This window comes from Ammospiza caudacuta, chromosome 4, assembly GCF_027887145.1.
Source record: "Ammospiza caudacuta isolate bAmmCau1 chromosome 4, bAmmCau1.pri, whole genome shotgun sequence".
NCBI lineage: Eukaryota > Metazoa > Chordata > Aves > Passeriformes > Passerellidae > Ammospiza > Ammospiza caudacuta.
Genome location: NC_080596.1, coordinates 9556020 through 9581060, shown reverse-complemented (window position 1 = coordinate 9581060; position 25041 = coordinate 9556020). Strand labels below are relative to the sequence as shown.

Sequence of the window (25041 nt, the reverse complement as noted above, 5' to 3'; positions counted from 1 at the left end):
AAGTCAGAAAAGTGGTATTATTTTGTCCATATTTCTGCAACTTCATTTTGTACCAGATTGTAACAATTCATGGAATGGCCTTCACTGTAAAACCAGCATATACTGCATTAAATTGAGTCCGGGGTTACTGTGACCCAGGCTTGTGCCTTGTTCACCTGTTCCACATGGCAACAACATCTTCAGGAAGGACTCTCTGAAGGCTCTGGACTGGGGAATGCTATTTGCTTTCTAATGTCCTGCTGTATGCTACAGGAATAAGTGATTCTAGCTGGGTTGCTCCCAAATTAAAGAAAAATAGCCAAGACTTGGCTTTTCACAAATGTGCACTCTGAGGAATAAATGGGTATTAGCCATTGGAACCACATTGTCGTGAGAGCAGAGGATAATTCTGAAATGGAACATTTCTTCTGTTCTCCAGCCACACTGAAGGGGATTTTGTGACCTGGCGAGGAAGCCCCCAAATGCTTCATTTGGTGCTGATGTAGAATGTGTGTCTTACATTTGGGGGATTAGAATGCAACTCTTTCCATTTTGGGGAATGAGCTACAGCTTTGCAGCATTCATGGACTAGGCAGGTCAGTGCCTTGTGGTGGTTGAGCTGGCAGCACAGTGTGAGCTGGAAGCACTCCTGTATGGAGCAGCTCTCTGAGTTGGAATAAGGTGTCTTTCCAAAGATGCAGATGGGTTCTGGATGAGGAATGAGGGTAAAGATTCTCTTGCTGTCCTTGTCCTTCAAGTACTTCTCTGTGCAAGCAAAGTGCTGCAGCTTGCAATGAGAGCTTGATGTGAAGAAAGCAGTTTGCCCAGAAACATCTTTTCTTTCAAAACCAGAGCACGCTGCGACTGTATTTCAAAAGCTTTTGAATAATATATGTATGGTATTAAAATCCCCATGTAATAGTGATTATAAATCTCATAGATAAATGTCAGCACTGTAATGGCTTTGTTCTGTGTTTTGTCCTAGAGCTTTGATATTAGCAGTGTGATCCAGGAGGTCAATTGCGTTGAGGTCCGTTTCTTGTCAGCTGTTTCGTACGCAGCGGAGCAGAGCAGATGTCACAAAGGACACAGCATCCCCCCGGCGTGCCCTCCACCTGTGCAGAAAGGAGAGTGCCACGTTAATTTCATCAGAAAGGTATGGGCAGAATTGTCTGTCTCTGGCTTCAGGCTGGGAAAGAGGAATGCACCACAAGCTGTCCTTACAGTTGTATTCTGAAACCTTGCAATGTTGTTTTATAAGCAGGGCATATTTTTCATTGCAGCTTCCTTCTCCCATCCCCCCTAGAAACCTGTGCTTTTGTATGTTGGCAATACAGGAGGTGTGAGAAGGCCAGGCTTCATATCTAAGTCATAAGAATGTTTAAAAGGCTGTTTTCATCAAAGAGTCAGCAAGGAGACTTGCTGCTAAGAGGGCGGGATAGCATTGGGAAATGTGTAGTCATTCCATTTTGATCCACTGGGTGGGTTTAGCAATGTATGCTGACAGTAGAATTCACTGTTGCAAATACCAGTGTGTTATAGCCAAGGCTGTAAAAATCTCATCCAAGTAGCTTTTTGAATGTTTGCTGTTGCTCATGTGCTGTGCTATTTATCCTGGGCAGCTCTGGCATGTCCCAAGAAGTGTTACCTAACAGGGAATCTGTTCTCATCTTATTAGTGTTGTCAAGTGTGACTTATATGTACATATTCAATGGAAACAACAGTGTAATATAAATGAATGAGACTTAGAAACTTTGATTTAAGATATGGCTTCTTTGTGTTAAAACAACTCAGGGCAAACTATCATTTGAGTAGCATCTCATGTATTTCTGATAACTTTGCAGCAGATAGAGGCAACGTCTAGATGATCTTATTTTCTAATTTCTCTTTTTGGGTGTTTTTGCGTATTTGTTTTCTCTTAAATACCTTTCTTGATAATTATTTTCAAACTTTCTAATAAAGTCCTTCTAGAGTGTCCTCAAAAATGACTAGAATTCTGTAAATCTGGTATTTAAACTTGGATATAATTTCCTTTAAAATTTATTAATGTAAACATGGACTCCATGTTGTCCTGGAAAGATCCTTTAGGATTAAGATGCTGTATTTATTTCTGCTTGCTGCTACTTTAATTTTCTTTACATTTTAGAAAATTTAATAGTTCTTCTGAGTCCACTGTGTTTCTCCGAAATCAGTGCAAGGAGAGCGTTGGAAGGAATAGTGCACTTACATAACTGTAGTCTTATTTATAGAGCAAAAGAGACCTGGAATGATTTTATGCCTCACTGAACTATACCTTTAAATTTGCTAGAAAGTACCCTAGTGCTTTTTCCTCAAATGAATTTTTTGATTGTACTTGGAATTCAAAATGTTTCTGGAAATTTCTGGAGCAGTTTCCAAGTATTGGCAACAACAGCAGCTATGTCACATCTAAAACTAAACAAACATACCAGGACATTGCTATAAGCTGGTTGCTTCCCATCTGAAAGTAATGGAGAGCTATTTACACATTTCAGCTGCAGTATTAAGTGCAGTAAACTTATCTAAATCTGAGTAGGAATTTGTGGCAGAACACAAACCTGTCACTGCTAATGTACCCCAGTGATACAGGCATATTGTTCTTGTGACATACTGTTTTTGATAGCAGTCTCTGCAGTGTTTTTAGTGAAACCTGTGAGTGATTAATTTGTTTATTTTTTAAAATGAGAAAATTATTTCCAATTGGACATATTTTCTAAGAATATGTTATCCCTGGTTTTCTGTTTGAAGTAGGTGGAGTGTTTGCTTCCTGGAAGGCTGTTTTGCAGTTTGATAGACAGGGAGGCTGACTGGCAGTGCAAGGGATAGGCCAGGCTTGTGCAATGTGGTTTGCCCAAATTAGTATGCCTTGGCTGTAAGTTATTAGTCTCTAAATTTAGAACTGTGTGTCACTGTACAAGACTTTAGGAGATCTATTGTATTTGCTTTGGGGGCTGGGGCTGTGTGAAACTTGGAGGGCAGCTGAATAGATGTTGTCAAGGGATTTGTTAAGTAGAGGTCTGACCAGGTTTGAAAACAGCTAAATGGAAATTAGTGTACGTACTTCTCTGCCTGAGCAGCATTTTATAATTCTGACAGTTATTCTGATGTTAGTACCAGAACTAAGCTACTTCTCAACCGTGTTTTTGTTCCCTTTGTTTTTGTATAAGAGAACTATAAAAAGGGGAGAAACAGTGAACATGACTGAACTACACAAATACTCCAGACATATCCATTTCTTTCCTTGTGTTACTCTGTGGTGTTAAAACTAAAAATAGGAGATAAACTATTTCATGTATGGTTTTTAATTTGATACTTTTCTTCTAGAATACTGTAACATTTCTAATTGTCAGTTTTCTGCTTTTAGGTATACAATTAAATACTGACATTACAAACAAAGATAATTCACAACGGAATTGAGAATAATCTCCTGGATTTTTTTTTGATCTTTACTGTTTGGGGTTTTGTTGGTGTTTTTTTAGCCATGCACTAAGTGTTGTTTTGCTCTTTCGGTAATACAAAATTTCTCCATACTTGGACATTTAATACAAAATTTAATTTTTTGTATAATACAGGTAGTAGCAGCAAAGTTCTGGTTATGAAGTAAGAAAAAATACTGTAGGATCTTCTGGATTTATGGAAACTGGAAAAATTCTTTCAGTGCATGTCAATATTTTATTCCCAGATAGCAAATGTCTATTTCTGGCAGGGCATCAATGTCTATGTGAACAACAGGCATGTGTAACATAATCATTCTGTTTTCCAGGAGCAATGCTCATTTAGTTGGGATTGGGGCCCTTCTTTTCCCACTCAAGGAATCTGGAAAGATGTTAGGATTGAGGCCTATAACCATTATCACCTGATTTATTTTTCTATAACTCCTCTCTTTGGTAAGTCTCTTATTTTGTCTTGTTATTGGTTTCACCTTTAGAATACAAACCATTTTATTGGTAAGCCAAATGAACTGTCAGGAAGGAAATGTTCTATGGGTTTTTATGACTTTGTGTGTAGTTCTTTCCAGAACACACCTTTATTAGGTATTGAAACAGTACTTCAGTACAAACAATAACTGTTAAAAATGTTAGAATTCAGAATCTTTTTTTGCTTAAAATCCTGAATAACTGCAGAAATAAATGTAGTATAATTGAGATTAGCACCTCTTCTTTGATTTTGAAAAATTTCCTTTCTAATGGCATGTGTTTTCACCAAGACTCCCTGTAAATACGTGTCATTTTATTTATTTCATCTCACTTTCATTTCAAACAAAGGCAGAGCTGCTATGGGAATTTGGTTTTGTGTTGGAAGGACAAATGCACAGTGAGCAGAGTTCGAAGAGTGCCGAGTTTTCAGGACACAACATGAAGTCTGAGAGAAAAAAGCAAGTTGTGCTAGGCAAGGATAATTGTTAAAGCTGCAATTGGAGAGGATAACCTCCTGCATTCTTGTACCTAACTTACCAAACCGGTTTCCTCTCTTGCAGTGGTCTCTGATTTTCCTCTCCTTTGTCCTGAAGATCATTGCAGCTGTGCGGAAGTAGTTAATTTTCCCTTGAAACTTTCTGCAAATGGTGATATGCCTGGTTGAGACCACCCACATGCTTTTTTCACTGCCTGTTGACCCAGTGGAGTATAGGCTAGCCCGTGGGTCCTCTGCAGTGGGTTGAATTTTGGCTCTTGGGAATAGATTTGTTGTGTATGAATAAAAGAGGAAGACATCACTCCATGGCTGTTTTTAAAGCATCCTGAAATAGCTGCAGGTCCTAAATAGAGTTGACGTGATTGGAATTTCCATGGAAAGCCCCAGCACAGACTGTGTGTTTTCTGAAATTTAATTACAGTAAAAATCTTTTCTGGTCCCTCCCACATTCCGACAACTCCCCCTTCTGGTAGGTAAAGTCTTGCTCTCTGGGTAAGTGAAGAGAGCAAACCTCTTTCCTTCAGCAGAGAGTGGCTTGGAACCAGAGCAAGAGCTTATTAGTATTCAAACATAATAACGTTTGAAAAAGAAAGAGTAAATGAACAACCTGAATTTAAGCTGCATACGTACTTTTATTGTTCATCAGATTTAGTGTCATAGCCTTTGGACCACTGAGTCTGTGAAAGATTCATTGTTCTTGGTTTCTCTGTCTAGACCCCGCAGTTCAGGCAGTTAGGAGTGGGTTGGAATTTCTATATGCTTTTGTAAGGGAGGAAGAATGCGCTGTAATGTCTGACCTTTGTGGGGTGGGTACTTTTAAACCTTTTCCACATTTCAGAGAATTGGTCTTCACTGAGTAATGCTGGGTGTAATATAAACTTGGGAACTCAATCATTGCTCTTCATTCTGTGAAAAACAGTGAAAATCACACCAGGGCTGAATGCAATTCTTTGTTTTTTGGAGTGAGCTCTCTTTCTCTTGTGAAGCAAGGAGAGCTAGACTATATAAATGAAAAGAGAAAGCAAGTTATTAGTAATTTGAGTATACAAAATGTGTCTTAGTTCTAGTTCTCCTTGTTTTCTGTTTTGTTTGCTTTTGCTTTTATGTTAATCTGCAATATTTGAAGTATAGGATTAGCCAGGCTATGTTAGTAGCTAGGCAATTCAACTGTTGAAGTTACTGGGAAATTTACACATAGATCTTGAGTACCCTTGACCCTGCCTCTCCTTATTCAGTAAGGTCTGTAAAAGAGAGGATGCTCTGTGGTAACTTCAGAGAGATCTCAGGGAAGTCATTAACTTGTTTCTTTCACAACACATGGGTGGGAGAACGGACGTAAAGATATAGCCTGTCAAGTCTAGACACAGTGGGCCCAATTCATCCCCAGTGTAGCTCCATTCATTTTGTCCCGTGAGTCTGGGATGAATTCAGCTCGTTTTCTGTTAATACTGTTTTTGTTTCATTGACAAAAGTGATTGTACTGGCTTGTGATTACAATCTTTCCCAAAGAGTGCCATGTTCATATGAGTGCTGACTAAAAGCAAATACAATGTCTATGGGAATTGGTGGGAAAAAATTCCTTCCTAATGAAGTGACTGGTGTCAAGGTCTCTGACTTTTGTACAGAGCTCTGAAAAAAGCCTGGATGGCTTTTGAATTAAAAGAAGAGTTAAAAAATATAAATCATATTGCATTGTTCTGTTCCATTGGACTCGGATGTCAAATACACTAAATAAGCAGATTAACCATGTAAGCTGGTTCAGACACAGCCTGAAAATTGTTAAATTTAATCTTAGTTTTTGAATTTTTTCTTTAATGAAAGATCATGTTAACTAATAGGCATATAAACATAATTCTTAAATTCCCATTTTTTTCTCCCTCTTCTCTTAGTAAAGAGTGCTCAGCAGTGGTGTCTTGAAGTCGAGTCTATTTTTGATGTAGTCAGCTCCAAGCCAATCGCAGGTCTTGTGACTGTGAACATTCCCAAGTTACAAACGCAGCAATCGTTCAGTGTGAAGCTTCAACCTGGAGAAGGCAGCATTGTGCTGCATGTAAACATCAACAAGGTAAAGAGGGGTGTGTGTGGAGAGCTAGTTCAGCTGCAGAATGTTCCCCCTGGTTTCCAGTGACTTTCTGCCTCCATGCCAGTTTTAGGCCTCCTTCCCATTCCTTAGTGTCTTCCTGACTTTTAACAACAGTTCTGTATCCCTTACAGGGTAGGAGAAGAGTTCTTTTCCTTTCTAAAATCTGATGTCTGTGAAGCTATGTAGCTCACTGCCAAAAGGTGATGATGCCTTAGAAAAAGGTCACATAATCACTGGCCACTGTTAAATGACCTTTGTTGAGTTATTTAGGTAAATAACCTTTGGGTACCCTGTGTCACTTCACTTCAACTGACAGCAAGTATCTCACATGCTACTGTTTACTGGACTGATTGGGACCAGAATATACTACAATATATAGGATTCTCCCAGGAGAGAGAGGAAGCATTCCTCAAGCCTCTTAGTAGATATTTATTTACTTTCAGGTAAATAAAAACAAAAGAAATTTTTGTGGAGTAATACCCCTTACATTTGCTTATAGTCCTTTCGATAGGCAAATCTCAGGAGGAATTTTTGACTGGTAGAAGGTGCTCTAATGAGGAGCAAGCTCAATTTAAAAATCAGGCTCCAGCCAGTGGGCAGAGTGGGAGCCTTGGCAGGTGCAGCAGGAGCCACACCTGATGAAGTTCTCCACGGGAGCTTCAGTGCTGCAGGACACACATTTGTGGGTGGGTGATGTGCTGTGAGCAGGAATTTGGGGCTTTTGACCATACTGGCAGTTAGTAGCACTAAAGGGTCTGCCCTCAAGCTCTTCTATATTTTACTGGCTCTGCTGTTTTTCTGCACTGCTGTGTAATGCTGCATCTGTTTTGCCTGTTGGACTGCATTGTCTGTGTGTGTTCTTGAGTTCACTTGTCAGCTGTTTGCATGGAGAGAGAGCAAGCAGGGTATTTATGTTTCAGTGTGCACACTCTGTGACTTGTGTGCTTATGTGCTTTGTTTTATTTTGACACAGAAGTACAGAAACATACAGTTTTTTTACTGTTGTCATCTGATATGCAAGTTACATGAGCAATTACCAATACCCAGTTTCATTTAAAGCAACCATGAGTCTCTGCTTAGTCTTTTTAATGGATTACATTAAACAGGCACTGCAAAGTGAAACTTCAAAAATTATTTTTGCCTATTTAGTTGTCCCAGCCTCAGAAGAAATTTGTTAGTATAGTGCAACTGCAAGTCTGGAAGGAAGCACTTCCTTCAGAGCAGAGGCAGCAGTGTTTCATTATTCTTTGTGCACAAAAGGCTTTGCTGCATGAATTCACATCAGCTGATTTTATGAAAAGCCCTGAAATGTATTGATGAGGCTAACAGAGCACTTACTCTGTACACAGACTTGTGTGGTGCATGTTAGATACTGAGACCTCACCAGAAATGTATTTTTACTGAAGAGCTTATTGCAGATTACGTTGTGGAGTCAGTAGGTGTTCGAGTGGTGCATATCGCAGAGATGTGTATCAGCCTTCCTGCGGTTGCCACGCAGAGTGCTGTGCTGCCAACGTGACAGCATTTTGCTTATCAGCTAGTGGCGAGCAGAGGGGTGACATCATCAGTGGCCAATGAGACATCCAGTCGTTCCAGGCAGCTGCGAACACTCCCTTGTTGTCGAGGCTCTCTCTGAGTCTGTGCTTCCGTTTGTATCCATGCAGCACAGAGATCAGAACTTCCTCACCAGCGCTTGTGAGAATTCTCTATCAGAGAAGCTGAAAGATATATTCATGATATATTCGTGGTTGTGTCCAAGTATAGCCACAGCAAAACATATTGCTGGGCTGTTTTCTGGCCTCAATTTATTTGAAAAGATTGAGATACTCCTTTCATGACTAAATTCAGTGCTGATCCCTCCATTGTTTGGTTGCATGCATTATTGCTTTCTTTCCACAATTTTTGTGTTATGCACTTAACTGGCAAATGCTGACAATAGGAATGAGTAGCAGAAGAAGGCTGCTAGAGTGAAGATAAATATTCTGTCATCTTGGAGATTGTATTTCATGTTTGTAAAAATTATGGAGTACTAATGATGTGATTAGGAAACATATAGAGACAAATCAGAAAATTACTGAATTAATGAAAGAATTTGACTTAAAAGCTTGACATAAGTGAAGCAGTCATTATGGTCATATAATACCAGAATCACAGTTGAAAAGTGTTACTGTTGTATATTGAATATTGCATGGGATAGGTAAAAGGATCAATGAGAGGAGGTGTATGATACAGAGCTCAGTGAACAATGGCTGCTGCTGACACAGATATTTGGGGTTTGGAGGAATAGTGTGTCAGTGTACCTCAGCTGAGGAGTGCTAGATGTGTGCCTGCATGTCCAGGTGTGCTCATGGCCTGTTGTGAACACAAAATGAAGTGATAGCCTGGACTTGAGCAGAAGAAATCACACAATCACACTTTTCTCTTTACATGATTTTTACCTCAGAACTGCAGCTGGAGAGAATGTTAGCATGTCTCAGCTGAAGCACAAAACCTCGTTAGGCTTGTGGTAATTCACTCAAAGATACCTGAACCCAGGTGCATTTGATACCTCTTGTTATACCTATTGCTCAGGCTTTTTCCCTTGTGTGTTCAAGAGTGCTGCAGTGGAGGCTTGGTGGCCAAATGGACATGGAAAGCAAACTGGATACAACATGACAACAACTTTCATGATGGAGGCAGGATGCCAGATTGAGAAGTTTTCAAAGGTGAGCCCTAAAGTTTAATTGCATCTGGCATTGCACTGTTGGTGTTAGGACATCTGCTCTGCATAACAAAAAGTTATGCTCAGTCGTAATATGCATGTGAAAATGCTAATAAGAAATGAAGTTTTTTTAATGTCACAATGTGTGGCTACCTCTTTTCTGGTACTCTCACTTTGTGTGGATGCATTTACTTGAGGCTGCAAGATGGTTTACAGTTAACCAGAAACCTCAGAAGAGAAAACGTGTTTACTTCTTAAGTTTTCTAGCTTATGAAAAGAAAACAGCACTTCTAAACTTCATATACCATGCTCTTGGTTTTGTATCATGCACTGAAAAACCCTTTTAGATTTCTGTAACATTATGCAAAGGTTTATTACTGAGATTTTTTTTGCTAATTTCAGTTTGTAAAAATTTATGGGATGGACACATTCCTAAAAACCTAACATGCGATTATTTATTAGAATGTGCTAGATGTGCTTCAGGCTTAAGAAAAGATAAGGTCTTAAATACGACCATAAAAGTAATATTTGGGTGTTTTTGCATAAGGGTTCCCCTAACACACTGGCTGTTTAATTATCTGTTTGGTTTTACTAAGGAGCCTAGAGGAGGTAATTTCCAATTGTCCATTAGAAATAAAAATCTTAGAGATTAGACTGGCCTCCTTATGTCATGAACATGTGTTAACAACCACATAAATGTATGCCTTTATTAGATGTTTCTGGTGTGTACTGCTTTATTAAAAACTAATCTGGTCACCAGGCATCTGAACTGCTATTTGCTGTAACATTTGTTAGTGTGAAAAAAACTTAGGAAAACTAGTAGCTTCTGGTGTTGTATCTTTATAGGACTAGCCCCTAGTTTGATTATGAAGTATTATTATTATAATAATAATAATTTGCTATGATTAGTGTTCTAATTTTGAAACAATTAAAAAACCCACACCAAGTGAACACAGCATGTGTTGCTTGGAAAAACTGGTGGTAGGAAATACAACTATAAACCCTCTAAAAAGGAAAATTCTGTTACTATGTGAAAATTACATGTGATAGGAAAGCTAATAATTTCCATTTGGGTGCTTGTGTCAGAATATTTCATAGAGCTCTGTGGCATGAGATCATGGGGACTTCGCGGTCTACAACAGAAGCCTTTTTTTTTTTTCCCTTAAGGGGAAAGAGGGGGGAAAAATCCCCAAATGCACCACATAGGGGGCATAGTGAATTAACCAGCATATGAAGCCTTTACAGCTTACAGCGTGAAGTCTGGTCATCCTTCCCATGTTTTGTGAATCTCTGTCTTGGTTTCTGACAGACACACGTGTATACACACACCATCACCCCCAGTCAGAGCTGTATGAGTGGAAAAAGGCTCTGTATGCAGTTTTTTCATGTTGTAGCATAATTTTCTCTCATGTCAGCAGGACTGAACAGCATCATTCATATAGCTTAATAAGAACTTTGAGTAGTTCGGGAGATACAATCAGGGATTAATGTTCCTGAAAGTTGTTTTGTTGTCAGTTCTGTTGTCCATGTTGTACTGACTGTATTCAGGAAGATTAAATTTCCTACTTGCATATCCCCCCCCCCCCAGAAAAAAAGCAGAGGTGAGGCATTTCACAAGTGGTTTGTGTCCCTATGAGTATCTACTTTACTTTGGACAGGAAAAAACTGAAGCATGAGAACTGTACATGTGAGAAAGCACAGCTTGATCTTATGTCAGATTTGGCTACTCCAAACTTGAACTACTTTCTGGATTCTGACATGCTAGAGTAGTCTTCAAAACTTTAACCAATCCTTTGGGAATGTTTCTGGGTGGCCTTCCAGTATGTACTTGAAGGAGCTCTATAGAGCTCTAGCCCGCAGTGCTGGGAATCTCTTTGGCTCAGAGAAGTGCTTACTCATTCCTGTTCAGAGCACCAGAATAAGAGCCAGCATCTGGGATAGGATGTGGTTTGGTTTTGGCTTGGTTTTCCATTTGAATATTTTGTTCTAGAGTTTGTTTCTCAGGATAATGTGAAACAAAGTAATATCTCACAGTGACATTGGTTTTCTTGATGGAGGGTCCTGTTTGCTATTGATAGGTTGCTTATTTCTTGCCATCCCCACAATTATTACCTCTTTCATTGCCCCATGAAGCATTTTTTTGCTTTTCAGTTCTATTTCCCCATCTTTCTGTGTGCTCATTTCTCCAGCATTGTACTCGGAGGTTTTTGGTTTTTAAGGCTATTTTTGTACTTTTAAAATCTTGGCTTCCGACAGTCTTTCCCTCCATCCCTTTACACACTCTTTTCCCCTCAGGCATTTTAGCATGACTTCCAGAAGTCTTTTCTTTCTGGCTTTGTAGTTTTCACACCACTTTCATGCTGTGTTCTAATTTGTTAGGTTGCTGGGTTGTTCTGTGATCTTAGTTCAGCTCTAGGCATCTTCATCCTTATTACTTTCCCTACTGCTAAATATGGGAATGCCAAATGCGATCCACAGGTCACTTAACTGTGTACAAAGCCTTTGTATGTGCTTTAAAAAGGTAGGTATCTGTTTCATAATTATGCTCAGAACCAGCTGATTGGTCTGTGGTGGCTCGAGAGCTCCTTGTGTGTGCCCCAAGGCTGAGAGAAATGCTCAGCCCTCAGGCAGCAAGCTCTATCAGACAGATTTAAGGGTGGCCAAGGTCTTGGTAGCCAGGAGGGCACGTAACCAAGCTTGCCAGATGCTGGTTGTCTCCCACTGCCCTTCTTTCAACTCCCCAAGGCAGAAGGAAGCTGTATTAGGAACAGGAAGATGTGCTGTTACCAGCTGGGCCCCGGGGGAGCAGTGGAGTTGTGCTGAATCTTGGGGGCCTGGGAATGTGAGCTGAGGCTAAGGAGCTTTTTCTCTTGCTCCTGCTGTCTGGGTGGTCCTGGCTGAGTGTTTCAGCCTGTCAGGTTGCTTTGGCCACTTGCATCAGTTCACTTGAGCAGGCATAAAGCAATGTCTGTCATTACTTCTGTTAGTAATATAAATGCTCCATTACAAATGCACTCTGAGACAGTCCCTACCTGCCTGATGACATCCCTTAAGATGACATCCCAAATACTTTGGCAGCTCCAACTGCAAGTCCCATTCCACTTCGTGCTGTAAAAATAGAGCCACAATGGAGACTGAGGAGTTTTTCTCCAAGTAGTTGAATTCAGTGTAGGAAGGTCAGAACTTTTTTACATACTGTAGTTTCTCTCCTGTAGCCTTCAGGAGTTAGAGTAACTGTGAAAATTGCATGAAACTTTGGTTATTGTTTAAATTCAACTTCTCCTGTTAAACTAGGTCTGCAAAAATCTAGGAATGGTTGCTGCTATGATGCAGAGCTGTTTAGGTTGAGCTTAGTGATCTGTCACCTCTGCTAATGCATCTGGTTTGTCACATGCATTGTCTCTGTCCAGGTGTTTGATTAATAATTGTCCAGTTAACTTAGAGGCACCAAAAGGGAATCAAAAAGTGGTGATTTCCTTTTTCCTCCCTACTGCTAGAAATAGTTTTCTGTCTATATGTGTGATTTTTGAAAAGCTGAATGTTCAGAAAATGCAGTCCCGTAGTGGGATTAATAATTTCCCTTTTGAATAACAACCATGTCTGGTGTGTGAAATAGAGAGTTGCATTTTGTATTAAAGACAGGTGTATCATTTGCACTTAACTAGGTTAATTTTAGCCTGGTTTAGTGACATATACTTGCCTCAGCTGAAGCTGAGGGAGAACAGGCTGTACTCTACAAACTGACCTTTTGAAAAGGTAAAGCAAATAGTCATCTGAGAGAGGAGTGGTTGCTATCTTAGGAGTAGTTTAGAAAAAATTTGTTTCCTGCCCTTCTGACTCTAGCCTGTTTTGGCTAAAATTTACTGTGAGCTTTCCTTCCCTTTATTTAATTTTCCAGTTTTCTCCCTATGATAATGAGCAACAGGTGCAATAAAGAAAATGTGTTTTCTTCCTGATTTAAGGAAATTGAACTGGAACAGGGGTACAGGAGAAGATGTTTAAAGTGTCCCTGAAAGAGCTGTTTTCTGGAAGAGTTTGGAGGTGTGCAGGAGCTGATATGGCGGGTGGGGAAAGCGCTGTACAAATAAGGGGTCAGTGCTGTTGCAGTGCATTAACTGCTCCCTCATGGCTGTTTGTGTCAGTGCAGTCAGGATACCCCTCAGAGCAGTATTGTTGCTTGTAGTGAAGTCCTAGAAATCATCTGGAACTATTTCCTGGGAGCTTTAATTCCACCTGCATCAGGAGAAAGGAAGGTTTTCTTGAGTCACAATGCCATGTATTAGGCTGAAAGAGCAGCTGTAAAAGTTTGGCCTCTGCTTCTACTTGAGATGTGCTTTATCTTTAATACTTTACTCACAGTAAGTGTTTATTTAGCTGAACTGGTCACTCTGAGTCGTTATTGCTGATCATGCTGTTCCTACACAGCTGTGATGGCCAGAGGGCCTTTCACTTGCAAAGTGGCATTTGTGTTTGCATGGGTGTTTTTTTCTCTGTAAGTGTTACATCTATTTAAAAAGTGTCATTTCAGAGAAGTAAAAGAAGATCTTGCTTGTACTATGTGGATCTCATTCTAGCTATTCAGGGACAAGACTTAAAACTGAGCTGCTGCAGTCTCCTGGTAGAGAAAATTGCAGATCACATGGTGCTTCTGATCTGGTGGAACCCCTGCATTCCTCTTGCTGGACTTTTGACTGAACTCTAAAAAAACCAAACTTCACCTGTCTCTTACATACATGTCTGCACATGTACTGTTGTTTGCTCATGCTTTCTCTTTCTCTCTCTTAATATGATAGCAACTTTAAAAAGTGAACAGGCTTATTGAAAGAATGCTTTCTAGTACTGTTACAGGGTGTTTTCAGCAAGCAGGAATTTAGAGATAAGTCCGTGTCTTTTGACTCCTTGACAAATTCTGAGCTGTTACTGTTCAGTTGTACATCCCTTTTGTAATGATTTTCTTTATGTAGTTTTAATTCCTTTTTTGTCAGCTTTAAATCTAAGTTTCATGTCTTCACAGGTCTATTTTCGGACAGTAGAACTTATTCAGGAGCCTATTCCTGGCTCACCAGGTCTGAGTTTCTACTTCAGAATCAATGGCCGACCCATTTTTATTAAGGGCTCAAACTGGATTCCAGCAGATTCTTTCCAGGACAGAGTGACCTCTGACACGTAAGCCACATGTGATGTTCTCTAAGGATAAAGGATAATGTTTTCCTCCTCCTGATTCTCTCTACACCCTTTATCAAAGGTTGGCTTTAGTGGGTAAAACTTTCAAGGTAGAACACTAATTGTTGTGGGTGGGTGGGGGAGGCTACAGAATTAGGGTTAATTAACATGAACAGATTTGAGTGATGTTAAAGGCATGTAGGTGCAATTGCTGGTGGGAATGTGTTTGCTTGCAGTTCATAGTTACTGGCCTTTTGGGTATTTTTAGGGATGATCCTCAGGCTGTTTGACCCTGTCTGGACACATCCATTGGTAGTCAGAGGATGTGCACTTCATGTTCTAACCCATGTCATGCAGGGTTATGTAGGTGCATGGCAGCCTCTCCCCTTCTCCTGATCCTCATCTAGGCTACTTGGATTTCAGTGCTCGGCACCACACAGATTCAGGTGGGATGGGGCTGTCCTGTACTTGGTCTAAGCTTTACTCTGGGATATTGGGGAGCCAGCTCAACAGGGCATGCTGCTGCATGCATTCACATGCAGTTTAGAGGCTACCAGTATGATATAAGGAAAAATGAAGCCTAAAACCCTTAAAATGAGATTCCCAGTCTCAATATTTCTCCTCACCCTCTCACTCCCCTATTCTCTCTATGCATTATGGAACTCAGGAAGAGGATATACATTCCTGATTGTGTTTAAAGAGAATTTGAATTCAAGTAATTGACATACAAAGCAAGTAATATCAGAGGAGAAAAGACTAACATGATTAATAAAACATAGTATTTCTAAATTTGGTCCTGCCAAAACTTCTGTAAAAGCACTTACACATGTGTCACTCCATCTATTTTCTAAGTGTTAATACGATCAAGCGATTTTTCTATGCAAAAAATTGCTTTTTGAGAGCTCTGTCCAGACATGCAAGTTTAGAAACCAGAGTATTTTGGTATTTTCTGTTAGAGTTATAAGTCATAGATTGCCTGCTAATGATTTAGATTTGGGTGGTTTTTTTGATAGGGGCATTCATTTCTTCGTTTTTTGAATAACCTTAGAAATTCTTAACTAATAGAACTTCACAAAACTTGTATATCTCCTTTTTGTATTTGACAGACTAAGGCTACTCTTGAAGTCTGCAGCAGATGCTAACATGAATGCCCTTCGGGTTTGGGGAGGAGGAGTATATGAACAAGATGAATTTTACGATATTTGTGATGAAATAGGAATAATGGTAAAAACAATAAACACAGAATAATTATTTAAAAACTGACAAGAACTTGGAAATGAAAATCCACTTCAAATTTAAAAAAAGAGAATTAATACGTAAGTTCTAACCATCTTTCCAAAGGACACTGTAGAGTATCAACATGAGGTCAGATTAACCTGATTTTTTGGTTGATTCATTGGGCTTCTTTAAGTTCTTTGTAATTTTAATGGTTTCTGATTACAGAGACTGAATCTGGAAGTGATATTTTGGAGACTTTATTGTAGAAGGTCACCATTAGGAAGAAGGTGGCTATGCTCATCTCAGTTTTGGAAAAGGATTTTATTTCTTTTAAAAGCATTTTCTTCTTTTTAGCAATAGCTGAAAACGGTTGGGCAGTTTTGGTTCAAACTTCTCATTTGGTCCAAAGACAAACATGGAAGGCATTATCCAAGGGGCCATTTTGAACAAACTATAATTGAATATAAATGTAGCTGTAAGGTGAACACCTGCTGCAATCACTAATCCTGGATGAGTACCTTTGATTATATGAGCTTTGATTATATAAGCCTGTATTAATAAGTTTTGATGAAGTAGTGACTAGATGAATGAAGGCCAAGTTGCATCTGGTATTAAAAATCCTGACAAGTGTGTTTGATCTTAGTCTACACCATAAGAAGCAGGGAAACAGAATTCATACCTTGCTGCTTTCAGATGGGTGTGCTTGCAAAAAAAAAAAAAGTTACATCTATTTTAGTGATCTGAATGAGTGTCCTGATTTTCAAGGCTTCTGAGCACTTACAGTTCTTCAATTTTTAACACTATGCTCCTTAAGTAGGCCACATAGATCTGTGTCTGTACAGTGCTCAGTGCAAGATTTAGATCCTATTTAACAGCCAAAATAGCAAGTAAATGCAGAAAATCAGACTCTTTTTCAGGAGGGGCAGTGGGGGATGCTTTTGGTTTTGTTTCTTCTGATGATCTTGTAAAGGCTTAAAAGTGCATTGGAGTCAAACTGTGCTTAAGGAAAACCAGTGATAGCTCACTGAGAGAAATAGTGAGAAAGTTTCTTTCAATAGAGAGTTTTGACATCAACAGTCACTAAAGGATTATGAGTGATTCTGCAGCAATAGCTTTGCTTTTTCTGTACAGTGTTAGGATTGTAACAATTATTAATGGTTCCATTATCCCCCACTGTCCTATTCTTTATCTTCAGTTTCCTTAGGGAATGTGTGCTGAAAAGAGCCTTGGAAAAGCATATTCTCACTGCAATGAAAATGAAATTCTATGAGGAGCTGGTCTCTGTCTCTCAATATGTAACACAGTGTTAGAAAAGTGGAGTCTCCTACAGACCCCTTTGGGTTAAGGTGCTCCTTCCTAGAGCTCTTTTCCTTAACATTTTAGACAGACTAGAAGGAGCCTCAAGGTTATTAAAAAGGTAATTTAAAAAACAAAACAGTAAACAAGAAATCTTATCCATCTCATTGGGCTTCCATTCCCATTTTTGTAATTCTGCTGCAAGGTACAAATGGAGTTTATTCTTCTTGAATTGAAAGGCTTGCTGTTCTCTAGTAGTATCTACTTGATCTTTCTTTGAAGAGAAAAATCACTGTGTTTTTAGAGCATCTAGCTTGTTTCTGCCCCTCTTACTGGGTAAGATTTGCTGGTTTTTAGATAATTTTTTATGGAGATGTTTTCTTAACAAGTACGCATTAAGGTCTGTTAAGTGTGCTCAGTGCCACATCAGAAGAATTATTGTCTCTTCTCATTAAGTAGTGGGGATTTGGTGTTACACCTGCGAGAATAGTAAATAAATATGAAATTGTTCTGTTCAGCTGCAAATTGCTACATGTTCAATATCTGATTATTCTGTTGAAACTCACAGAATTTCATCTACTGAGCAATATTCCTCTCCTCAATGTAGGCTGTCAGGAGCTGATTCCTAATGGTAAATATTTTGTAACCCTGATATTGAGGATAACCACAGTGGAGTATGCACATAGTTGAGCCCCATGGTCAATGTGATTTGTTTTCTGTCTGAACAAAGGACAGTGCATCCCAATAGCCATATATTTTGCAAGTATGTAAAGTAACTTGCTGACAGTTTTTTTTAATCTTTCCTTTCCCTTGTAGATTTGGCAGGATTTCATGTTCGCGTGTGCACTATATCCAACCAACCAGAATTTTTTAGAATCCGTAAGAGCAGAAGTTACTCATCAGGTATTTTATCCATGTGTCAAAGCTCTATTTCACATTATCTATTTTTCATTGACTGTGTAAGTTAGCTTTCCAAAAATGGTTGGTTTGATGTTTTTGTTAGTGTACCTTTATGCAGCAGACACAAAATGTAACATTGCTAAATCTTATTGAACTCCTCTGACTGCTTGCATGAGTTGTCAGTCAAGAAGACTGCACAGAATTTATCCTGCACACATGGCTGAGTAGAGGCCCATGGTACATACGTGCATAAGACAGATGTATGCCAGCATATTAGAAATTTTCCCTTCTGAAAGTGTATATTACAAAACTTTGAGGCTGGTGGCAAACGGAGGGAATAGTGAACCATGTGGCAAAAAAAGGGAATTGTAGGCTTAGTGTGTGTGATAAAATATACATGTGGACTTGTAATTCAACTAGTAGTAAAGTGATTATTTTAAAAAAGTTAATTGTTAAGATAAATAGTTTTACTTGACTTCTGAAACTGTAAGTTGTATTTCAGGTGCGACGTTTAAAATCTCATCCATCAATTATTCTGTGGAGTGGTAACAATGAAAATGAAGCAGCAATTGCAAGCAACTGGTTCTCCATACCTTATCCTGACATAGGAGTCTATATCAAAGACTATGTGACCCTTTATGTGAAGAACATACGTGAAATAGTTCTTTGTGTAAGTAATCTCAAGAAACTCCAGGAGGATATGGTTTGGAAAAAGGTTTTAATGTTTGAGCAAGCTGGGATTTCCCTTTTTTCTTTTAATCCTTTTAAGAGATGAGGAAGAGCATTTTGAGAAATTGCTCATTCCAAGCTCTTCTAATTAACTCTCTAAACTCAAGAGTTATTCTCCAAATAAAAAAATATTTAAAAAATTACTTGTCTTTAACATTTTATGATGTGTAAAGTAAGACCTGAAAGTGTAGTAGATCTTACTTCTTTTTTCCTTTCTACTTTTCGTATGTCATGAATGCCTTCACTTCTAGTGGACAAAATTCAGCTTGCCCATTAATTAATTAATCTCAATGATCAGGTTTTCTTTATCTAATTTTGTTTAAGAATACTGTGAAAAGCATTCAACAGCCCTCAGATCTTTTAATAGCAGTTGAAAAAAAATCTGTAAAGATGTTCTTTCTTCAGTATGTGACTGAGTATTTTTTGTTCTAAGCAGGTAAAGCAAAAGTGATGCTAAGCATTGAACTCATGCTGTGTAGTCATTGTATTGATTTTGTAAACAAAATATTGGTATTCTACAGTATATGAAGGCAAAGTAAAATATTTTGATATAAAATTTAAATTGCAAGTATGCAGTCCACAAACACCTGGCATCCTTAAGGAAGTCTAGTGTGATTTTGCACAAGTTTTTAAAGTTTTATGTATCCTCTTAGAATAGGAGATTCTAGATTTCTGTACTGAGCTGTGTGTAAAGGTGTGCTGTGGTGTTTTTGTGATTAGCTACATGAGTTGGGTGGACAGTGTGTGCGCAACAAAGTGAGGTGTTCTGGCTTGGTACTTGTGCAGCATTGCCATTCAAGATGGACCCATTTTTATTTTAAATCTATAGAATAGCTTTCTGAGTGCAAAAAGGACCCATAGAGGGAGATAACTTCAGGTCCTGCATAATACAAGCCAGCTGAGGAAACCTGTAACTACCAGTAGTGGTGGACTTGGTAACTTGAAAAGACTTCTACCTTTGGGCTAAAGACTTTAGGGAATCCAGGATTTCCTACAGTAAATTGTTTCAGTTAATTATTAATTACTCACGCCAAGAAAAAAAGAAAGATGATGTGGGAAACAGGATTGTTTCTTAAAATGGGGCAGATGTCTGAGTGCATTGCTGTGTTCCAGTCAATTGCAGTAACTTGTTACTGGTAACTACACTTGGGCCTCTATCTTACTAGAAGTAGGGTGTTGAATGAATTATACCTGCAAAAGGATTCCTTCAGTACTTTGCAGACTATTGTTAAAAGATTTAATATTCTAAGTCTTCTGAGACTATAAATAAAGGCAGCTCTGAACAATTTGAAATGTAACCCTTCTTGTAATCTCATCTATCTTAGCATGCAGAGCCAGCTAAAATGACAATAACCTGTAATGATACCATGCAAGCATTAAAAGCAGAACACCTTGGATTTGTTAGGACTAAATTAAGGTGACTGTTTAATAAGAAAGGGGAAAATCATAGCCTTGTTCCTGTAAAAACAATGCAAAAGTAATAATTTTCCATAAAGAAGTCATAGTATTCTAATATTAATGTTCCTTGAGTATATATTTCACAAGGCACACTTTAAATAGCCTTCATTAAGAATTTAGAGGCATATAAAGATAGAAAATCTCTTGATGTGAGGAGAGAATCCCTCAGAAGAGCAGAGCAAGCAGAATCATGCCCAGCTGTCCTCCAAGAACATAAGAAAGAAGCTAATTAAGTAAGTAAAGATGATGAATGTTAGGACATAAAAAGGGAAAGTTCCCTAGGTGGTGACTCAGAAATTTGGAAAAAAATATGGTCTCTCTGCCCCCAAGCCTCTCTTTTCAAAAAATAGTCTATGTATTCAGATGGTAAACGTCAATCACTTTGTAAAGGGGTTGTATGTTTGTTTTGTTTTGTTTTTTTTATATCCCAGGAAGATAAGAGTCGTCCTTTTGTGACATCCAGTCCCACCAATGGCTTGGAGTCAGTCAAAGAAGGCTGGCTCTCCCGGAATCCTTACGACACCCATTATGGTGACACACACTTCTATGACTACAGCCATGACTGCTGGAACTGGACCATGTATCCTAAAACTCGTTTTGCTTCAGAGTATGGATTTCAGTCCTGGCCTTCCTTCAGTACCATTGAAAAGGTAAGGCTGGGCTTCCACACCTTGCTGTCCCCTTTGCTCTCATTTAGTGAGAGATATGAGTCTTCTCCCAAAAAACTTCTGCATCCAAACCACAGTAATGTGTTGTTAGTATGGCATAAGTGGGATAGAGGTGTGTGCCTGGGGAGGATGGGGATGGAGCCATTCTGTTTCCCTCCTCGGTGTTCAATATACTTACCTTGATGTTGCAAGAGGGACTTGGTTTGGATGAGAGACTACTATGAAACTGTTATTTCTGGTAGTAATTCTATTTAATGTATAGAGGAGAGGAGAGATATGACAAAAGGTGAATTGTGCTGGATTTTAAAATGTTTTGATTTCTATGTATTTACCAGTTTCTTAAATAATCTGTTTCTTAATGTATTGCATGTAAGAGGATTTGGTTTTGTCTCCATTAAATTTAGATATTGTATGTTCTGTCTTATTTATCAAAGTGGAGCAGAGACATACCATGATGTTTGTCCATTTGTCCAGGGAGAGATGTTGATATTCATGCATGCAAGCAAAAGGAGTTCATAATGTTTCTTTCAATTTGCTGGGCAAAGCCTATTAACTGAAGCATTATCAGAACATTCATCTATATGAATAACAATAAAAATTATTCAATCCAGCCTAAAAAGAAACAAATTTAGATAAGATTGTTTAGAGAGAGTAATTACAATGAAAACTTGGCAATAATAACTTAATGAGTTATGCTTGTTGTTGTCTGTAGTTGAAAAAAGCTGGTTTATGATAATTTGTTATCAGAGGCAAGTTTTGAAAATGTATAGACGTATTATTAGAATTTATACCCCTACTGACTTACATAACTTTTATACCTCAATGTGTTTGACTAGATTACATTCTTCCATATTAATGTAGGGTGTTTCTGATTTACTATGAATGCAAGCAAAACTCTGAGGTCCCTTGGCCAACCCAAACCTTAGGACAGTTAAGTTAAATGCCACTGAGCCAAAAGTTGCTCTTCTGAGTTGAATGGCAATGTGTGATTTCATTTATTTGTACAAGGAGTGTAAGCAAAGGGTGTTAGTGATTAAAAATCTTTGCATGACTGCATGAGGCACTGTAGAAATATACTACCAGTGATAAGGTTTTGGATGATATCAGTGGGCTGTAATGGATATCCTTTCCTCAATATCCTGGCTGTCATTAAATGTATAGTCTACCTTTTCATACAGATACCTTATTTTTGTGTTTTTTAAAGGTTTCCTCCCCTGAGGACTGGTCCTACACAAGCAATTTTTCTCTTCATCGGCAGCACCATGAAGGTGGCAATATTCAGATGCTTCAAGAGATTGGGCGTCATTTCAAACTTCCCCAGTGCCCAGATCCTGTAAAGCAGTTCAAGGATATGATTTACCTCACTCAGGTAATAGTGATTTTTCTGTAGAAGTAGCTGTCAGTACTTGTTCCATTAAATTCTGTCAGCTGTTCGAGCTGGGCCTGGTCCCTTCAGGAGTGTTCCATCATACAGAAAGTTTCCATTCTGAAGAACTGGAGAGTCCAGTTTGGTTTGGAGCTAGCTTGTCTCTCTTTAATTGTAGAGAGACTCCAGTTCCCATGATAGAAGGGCTGAAATAATCAGGGAGTTACCCAGAAACTGGGAGAAAGTCTGTCTGAATGTATGTGCTGCCTTGGTCCTTCTCCCCAGCTGGGCTCACATAGCTGGGGAGGATGCAGGGATGTGCTGGGCTTCCATGGTACAAGATTATTCCCAGTGCTGCATGTTACTCCCTGTTCCAGGGTGGGGATGTTTTGCTCTTCATGTGGCCCTTGTAGGCTCACTGCTTTGATTCTTCCCACATGGAAAACATAAGCTTTGGAAGCAGTATTTTTTCCAAAGAACGTAGTTCTCTATTAACCAGAGAATTTTATTTTGTTATGGACTCAAATATTGATATTTTAGTAAATGTATTTTGAGTTTTTTTCAAATCAGAAGCATGTATTTTGCTTTTCATTCATAGTAATTCAACATCATGCTTGCTTCTTTATTCTGTGCAATTTTTAAAAGATGCTAAGTAACTTTCTAATGCTGTTATGCAAATTGAAAGTGCTGTTAATTTTTGGTGTGTTTCCAGAATTTTAGAAACACTCGTGATAGAAGTAACTGCACACTCACTAAGTTTCTAATGTTTGAGAGCTGCTGTCAGCAGGTTTTATATAAAAGCAAAATTGCTTGAGCATTTCTGGCACTCTTGACAAGGGAAAAAGGATAGATGATGCTGTGAAATTGAAACCAGGGGTAAAGCTTTCACCATGAGATCCGGACTCAAAAAAGCTGGGAGAGTTTCTGTAAGGCTAAGTCTGTCAAGGCCTTATTAACAGGTGAAACAATTTAATACCAAAATAAGGATAGCAAAAAGGATAAAGAAAGCAAACTTGCTCTAGCGGTTAACTAGAAGTAATATCTTTACCTTTAAGGCTTTAACTTTATTTTAATAATTTCTTTATATTTCCCCAGCCTAATAATAAACTGTGTGAAGAACATATCAATCTGTTTAGCACCCATTGAGAACTTGGCCAATGAAAAATTCTGAAAAGTGGTTTTTAGATGTCATGAAGAAGGAGAAAAGGAGTGGGAGTGCAACTGTAAAAAGGTTGCTTTTCTGATGCACAGTTTTGACTGTATAGTGAGAATGTGAGTTGAGAATGTAGGGATTTAGACACAAAGGTAATGTATACTGAAGGAAATGCAGCTTAACATCATTTTGCAACTCAGGAGGGGGCTATTTAAATTAATGTTTAAAAAAATACTTATTTTAAATTTCATTTTATTTTCCTTGTCTTTGATTTGCCTTTCAAAGACCATTCTCACTGCATGGAAGTATCCCACATGAGATTCTTGAAGGTAACTGCTTGCAAAGCTGTTGGGAGCTGCTAGGAATAGATCTCTTTTCAGCAGAGTTCCTGCAGTGCAGGTGGATATCCTCAGGGCTCAAGTTTAAAGTTATGTGCTGTTGCTGTGAAGTCTCTGTTGTGTATCAATATATTCACACATGTTTTGAAAAAAAAAGTAAAATCCAATATGCCAAAAATAATTTTTATCTCTTTGTTGACCAAGGTGATGCAGGCTCAGTGTATAAAGACAGAAACTGAATTCTATCGTTTTAGTCAAAGTGAAATAATCAATGGAGAAGGACACACCATGGGAGCTCTGTACTGGCAACTCAATGACATTTGGCAGGCACCTTCGTGGGCTTCCTTGGGTAAGTTTTGTGACAGTCTGGTGAAAAGCACCAGCTACCAGTTGTGTTTTCCTCATCTGGAAATATCAGAATAGGAAATACAGCTCTGCTCTGTCTCTTGGGCACTTTGAACATATTTTTGTCCATCCTTTAGAAATGTATTACAGATGGGATTTATGATGTAAAAATGGAACATCTAGATTTCTTCTCTAGTCAGCTGGGGGAGAGATGGATATCTCCAAATGTGATTCATTGTCCTTAACTGTCTCAGAACTGGGGTGAATTATCTTCTCCATGATGAATTTGATTTTCATAGAACTTCATAAGATATTGCTCACCTAGCGTAGCTTCTGAGGAGCTTTTTATAGGAGATCCCTGGCTGAGATTTGATGTCTAACTTAGTGTCAGGTGAGGTGAATCACTCCTCATGACTAAATTATTCTGTTAATATGCTGTTCACACATATTTTTTTTCCTCTTAGAACACAAAACTAATCAGACATAAAAAGATATAAATCACTTAGACAGTAAGAAGTAGGGGAGGAATGAGGCAAGTGTGGCATGAGGGAAGTGGCTGTGTTTTATGTTCCAAACATTTTGTCTAGGAGTTGTTTTGAAATGGAGAACCTGTCCTGTGGTAGCTGTATAGGATTTGGATGGATTCTCTTTCAACTTTAGTTATTTCTCACATATTTTGGTTTTGAAAATTTTTATTTAAGCATTTCATGTGTAAAAAAATACGAACAAACTAGAAAAAGATAAGAAAAATATAAGACTGTCTATGGACAGTCTTGATGTGCCCTTGGAATAAAATGCCATTTGACCTGGTTTTGGGAAAAAATTAGCCCACACCATCCTCCCTCTCTTTTTCTGGGAGATGTTTGTCCCTCTCCCTTTCTGTTCTTTTTAATTTTTTCTTTTTTTGATTAGTCCAAATAAAATAGCTGCAACAACAAAGCAAAAACCAGTAGAAGAAAGAGGCTAATTTATTTAAATGATAAGGCAGCGGTCCAGCTATGATGCTCATCTTTCTGGACTTTCTAGACTTGTATTAGGAAATGGAATATCACAATGTTCACTTTTATGATTCTAGCAATAAGTGATGCTCATAGGTTTTAAGTGCCTCAAGAGAAAAAGATGCTTGGAAAAGTGTCCCTTTGTCAAGACAGGTGTATTGATAGATGTAATGGTTGTGGAGACCATAAATGTCTTTTTGAGTACAGAAATGACA

General features: G+C 38.5%; 1 protein-coding gene across 10 annotated transcripts in view; it reads left to right on the top strand.

Moving 5' to 3' along the window:
- The window catches only part of MANBA (mannosidase beta), a 64520-nt gene that overhangs the window by 19346 nt on the left and 20133 nt on the right, over positions 1-25041 (top strand). For all 10 annotated transcript variants that reach the window (XM_058803951.1, XM_058803950.1, XM_058803947.1 and 7 more), the window contains exons 4-14: positions 965-1135; positions 3761-3884; positions 6300-6475; positions 9088-9198; positions 14209-14360; positions 15464-15581; positions 17688-17774; positions 18274-18441; positions 20390-20608; positions 21831-21995; positions 23688-23832. In XM_058803951.1, coding sequence (XP_058659934.1) covers positions 965-1135; positions 3761-3884; positions 6300-6475; positions 9088-9198; positions 14209-14360; positions 15464-15581; positions 17688-17774; positions 18274-18441; positions 20390-20608; positions 21831-21995; positions 23688-23832 — 1636 coding nt within the window. The remainder of the gene's footprint in view (positions 1-964; positions 1136-3760; positions 3885-6299; positions 6476-9087; positions 9199-14208; positions 14361-15463; positions 15582-17687; positions 17775-18273; positions 18442-20389; positions 20609-21830; positions 21996-23687; positions 23833-25041) is intronic.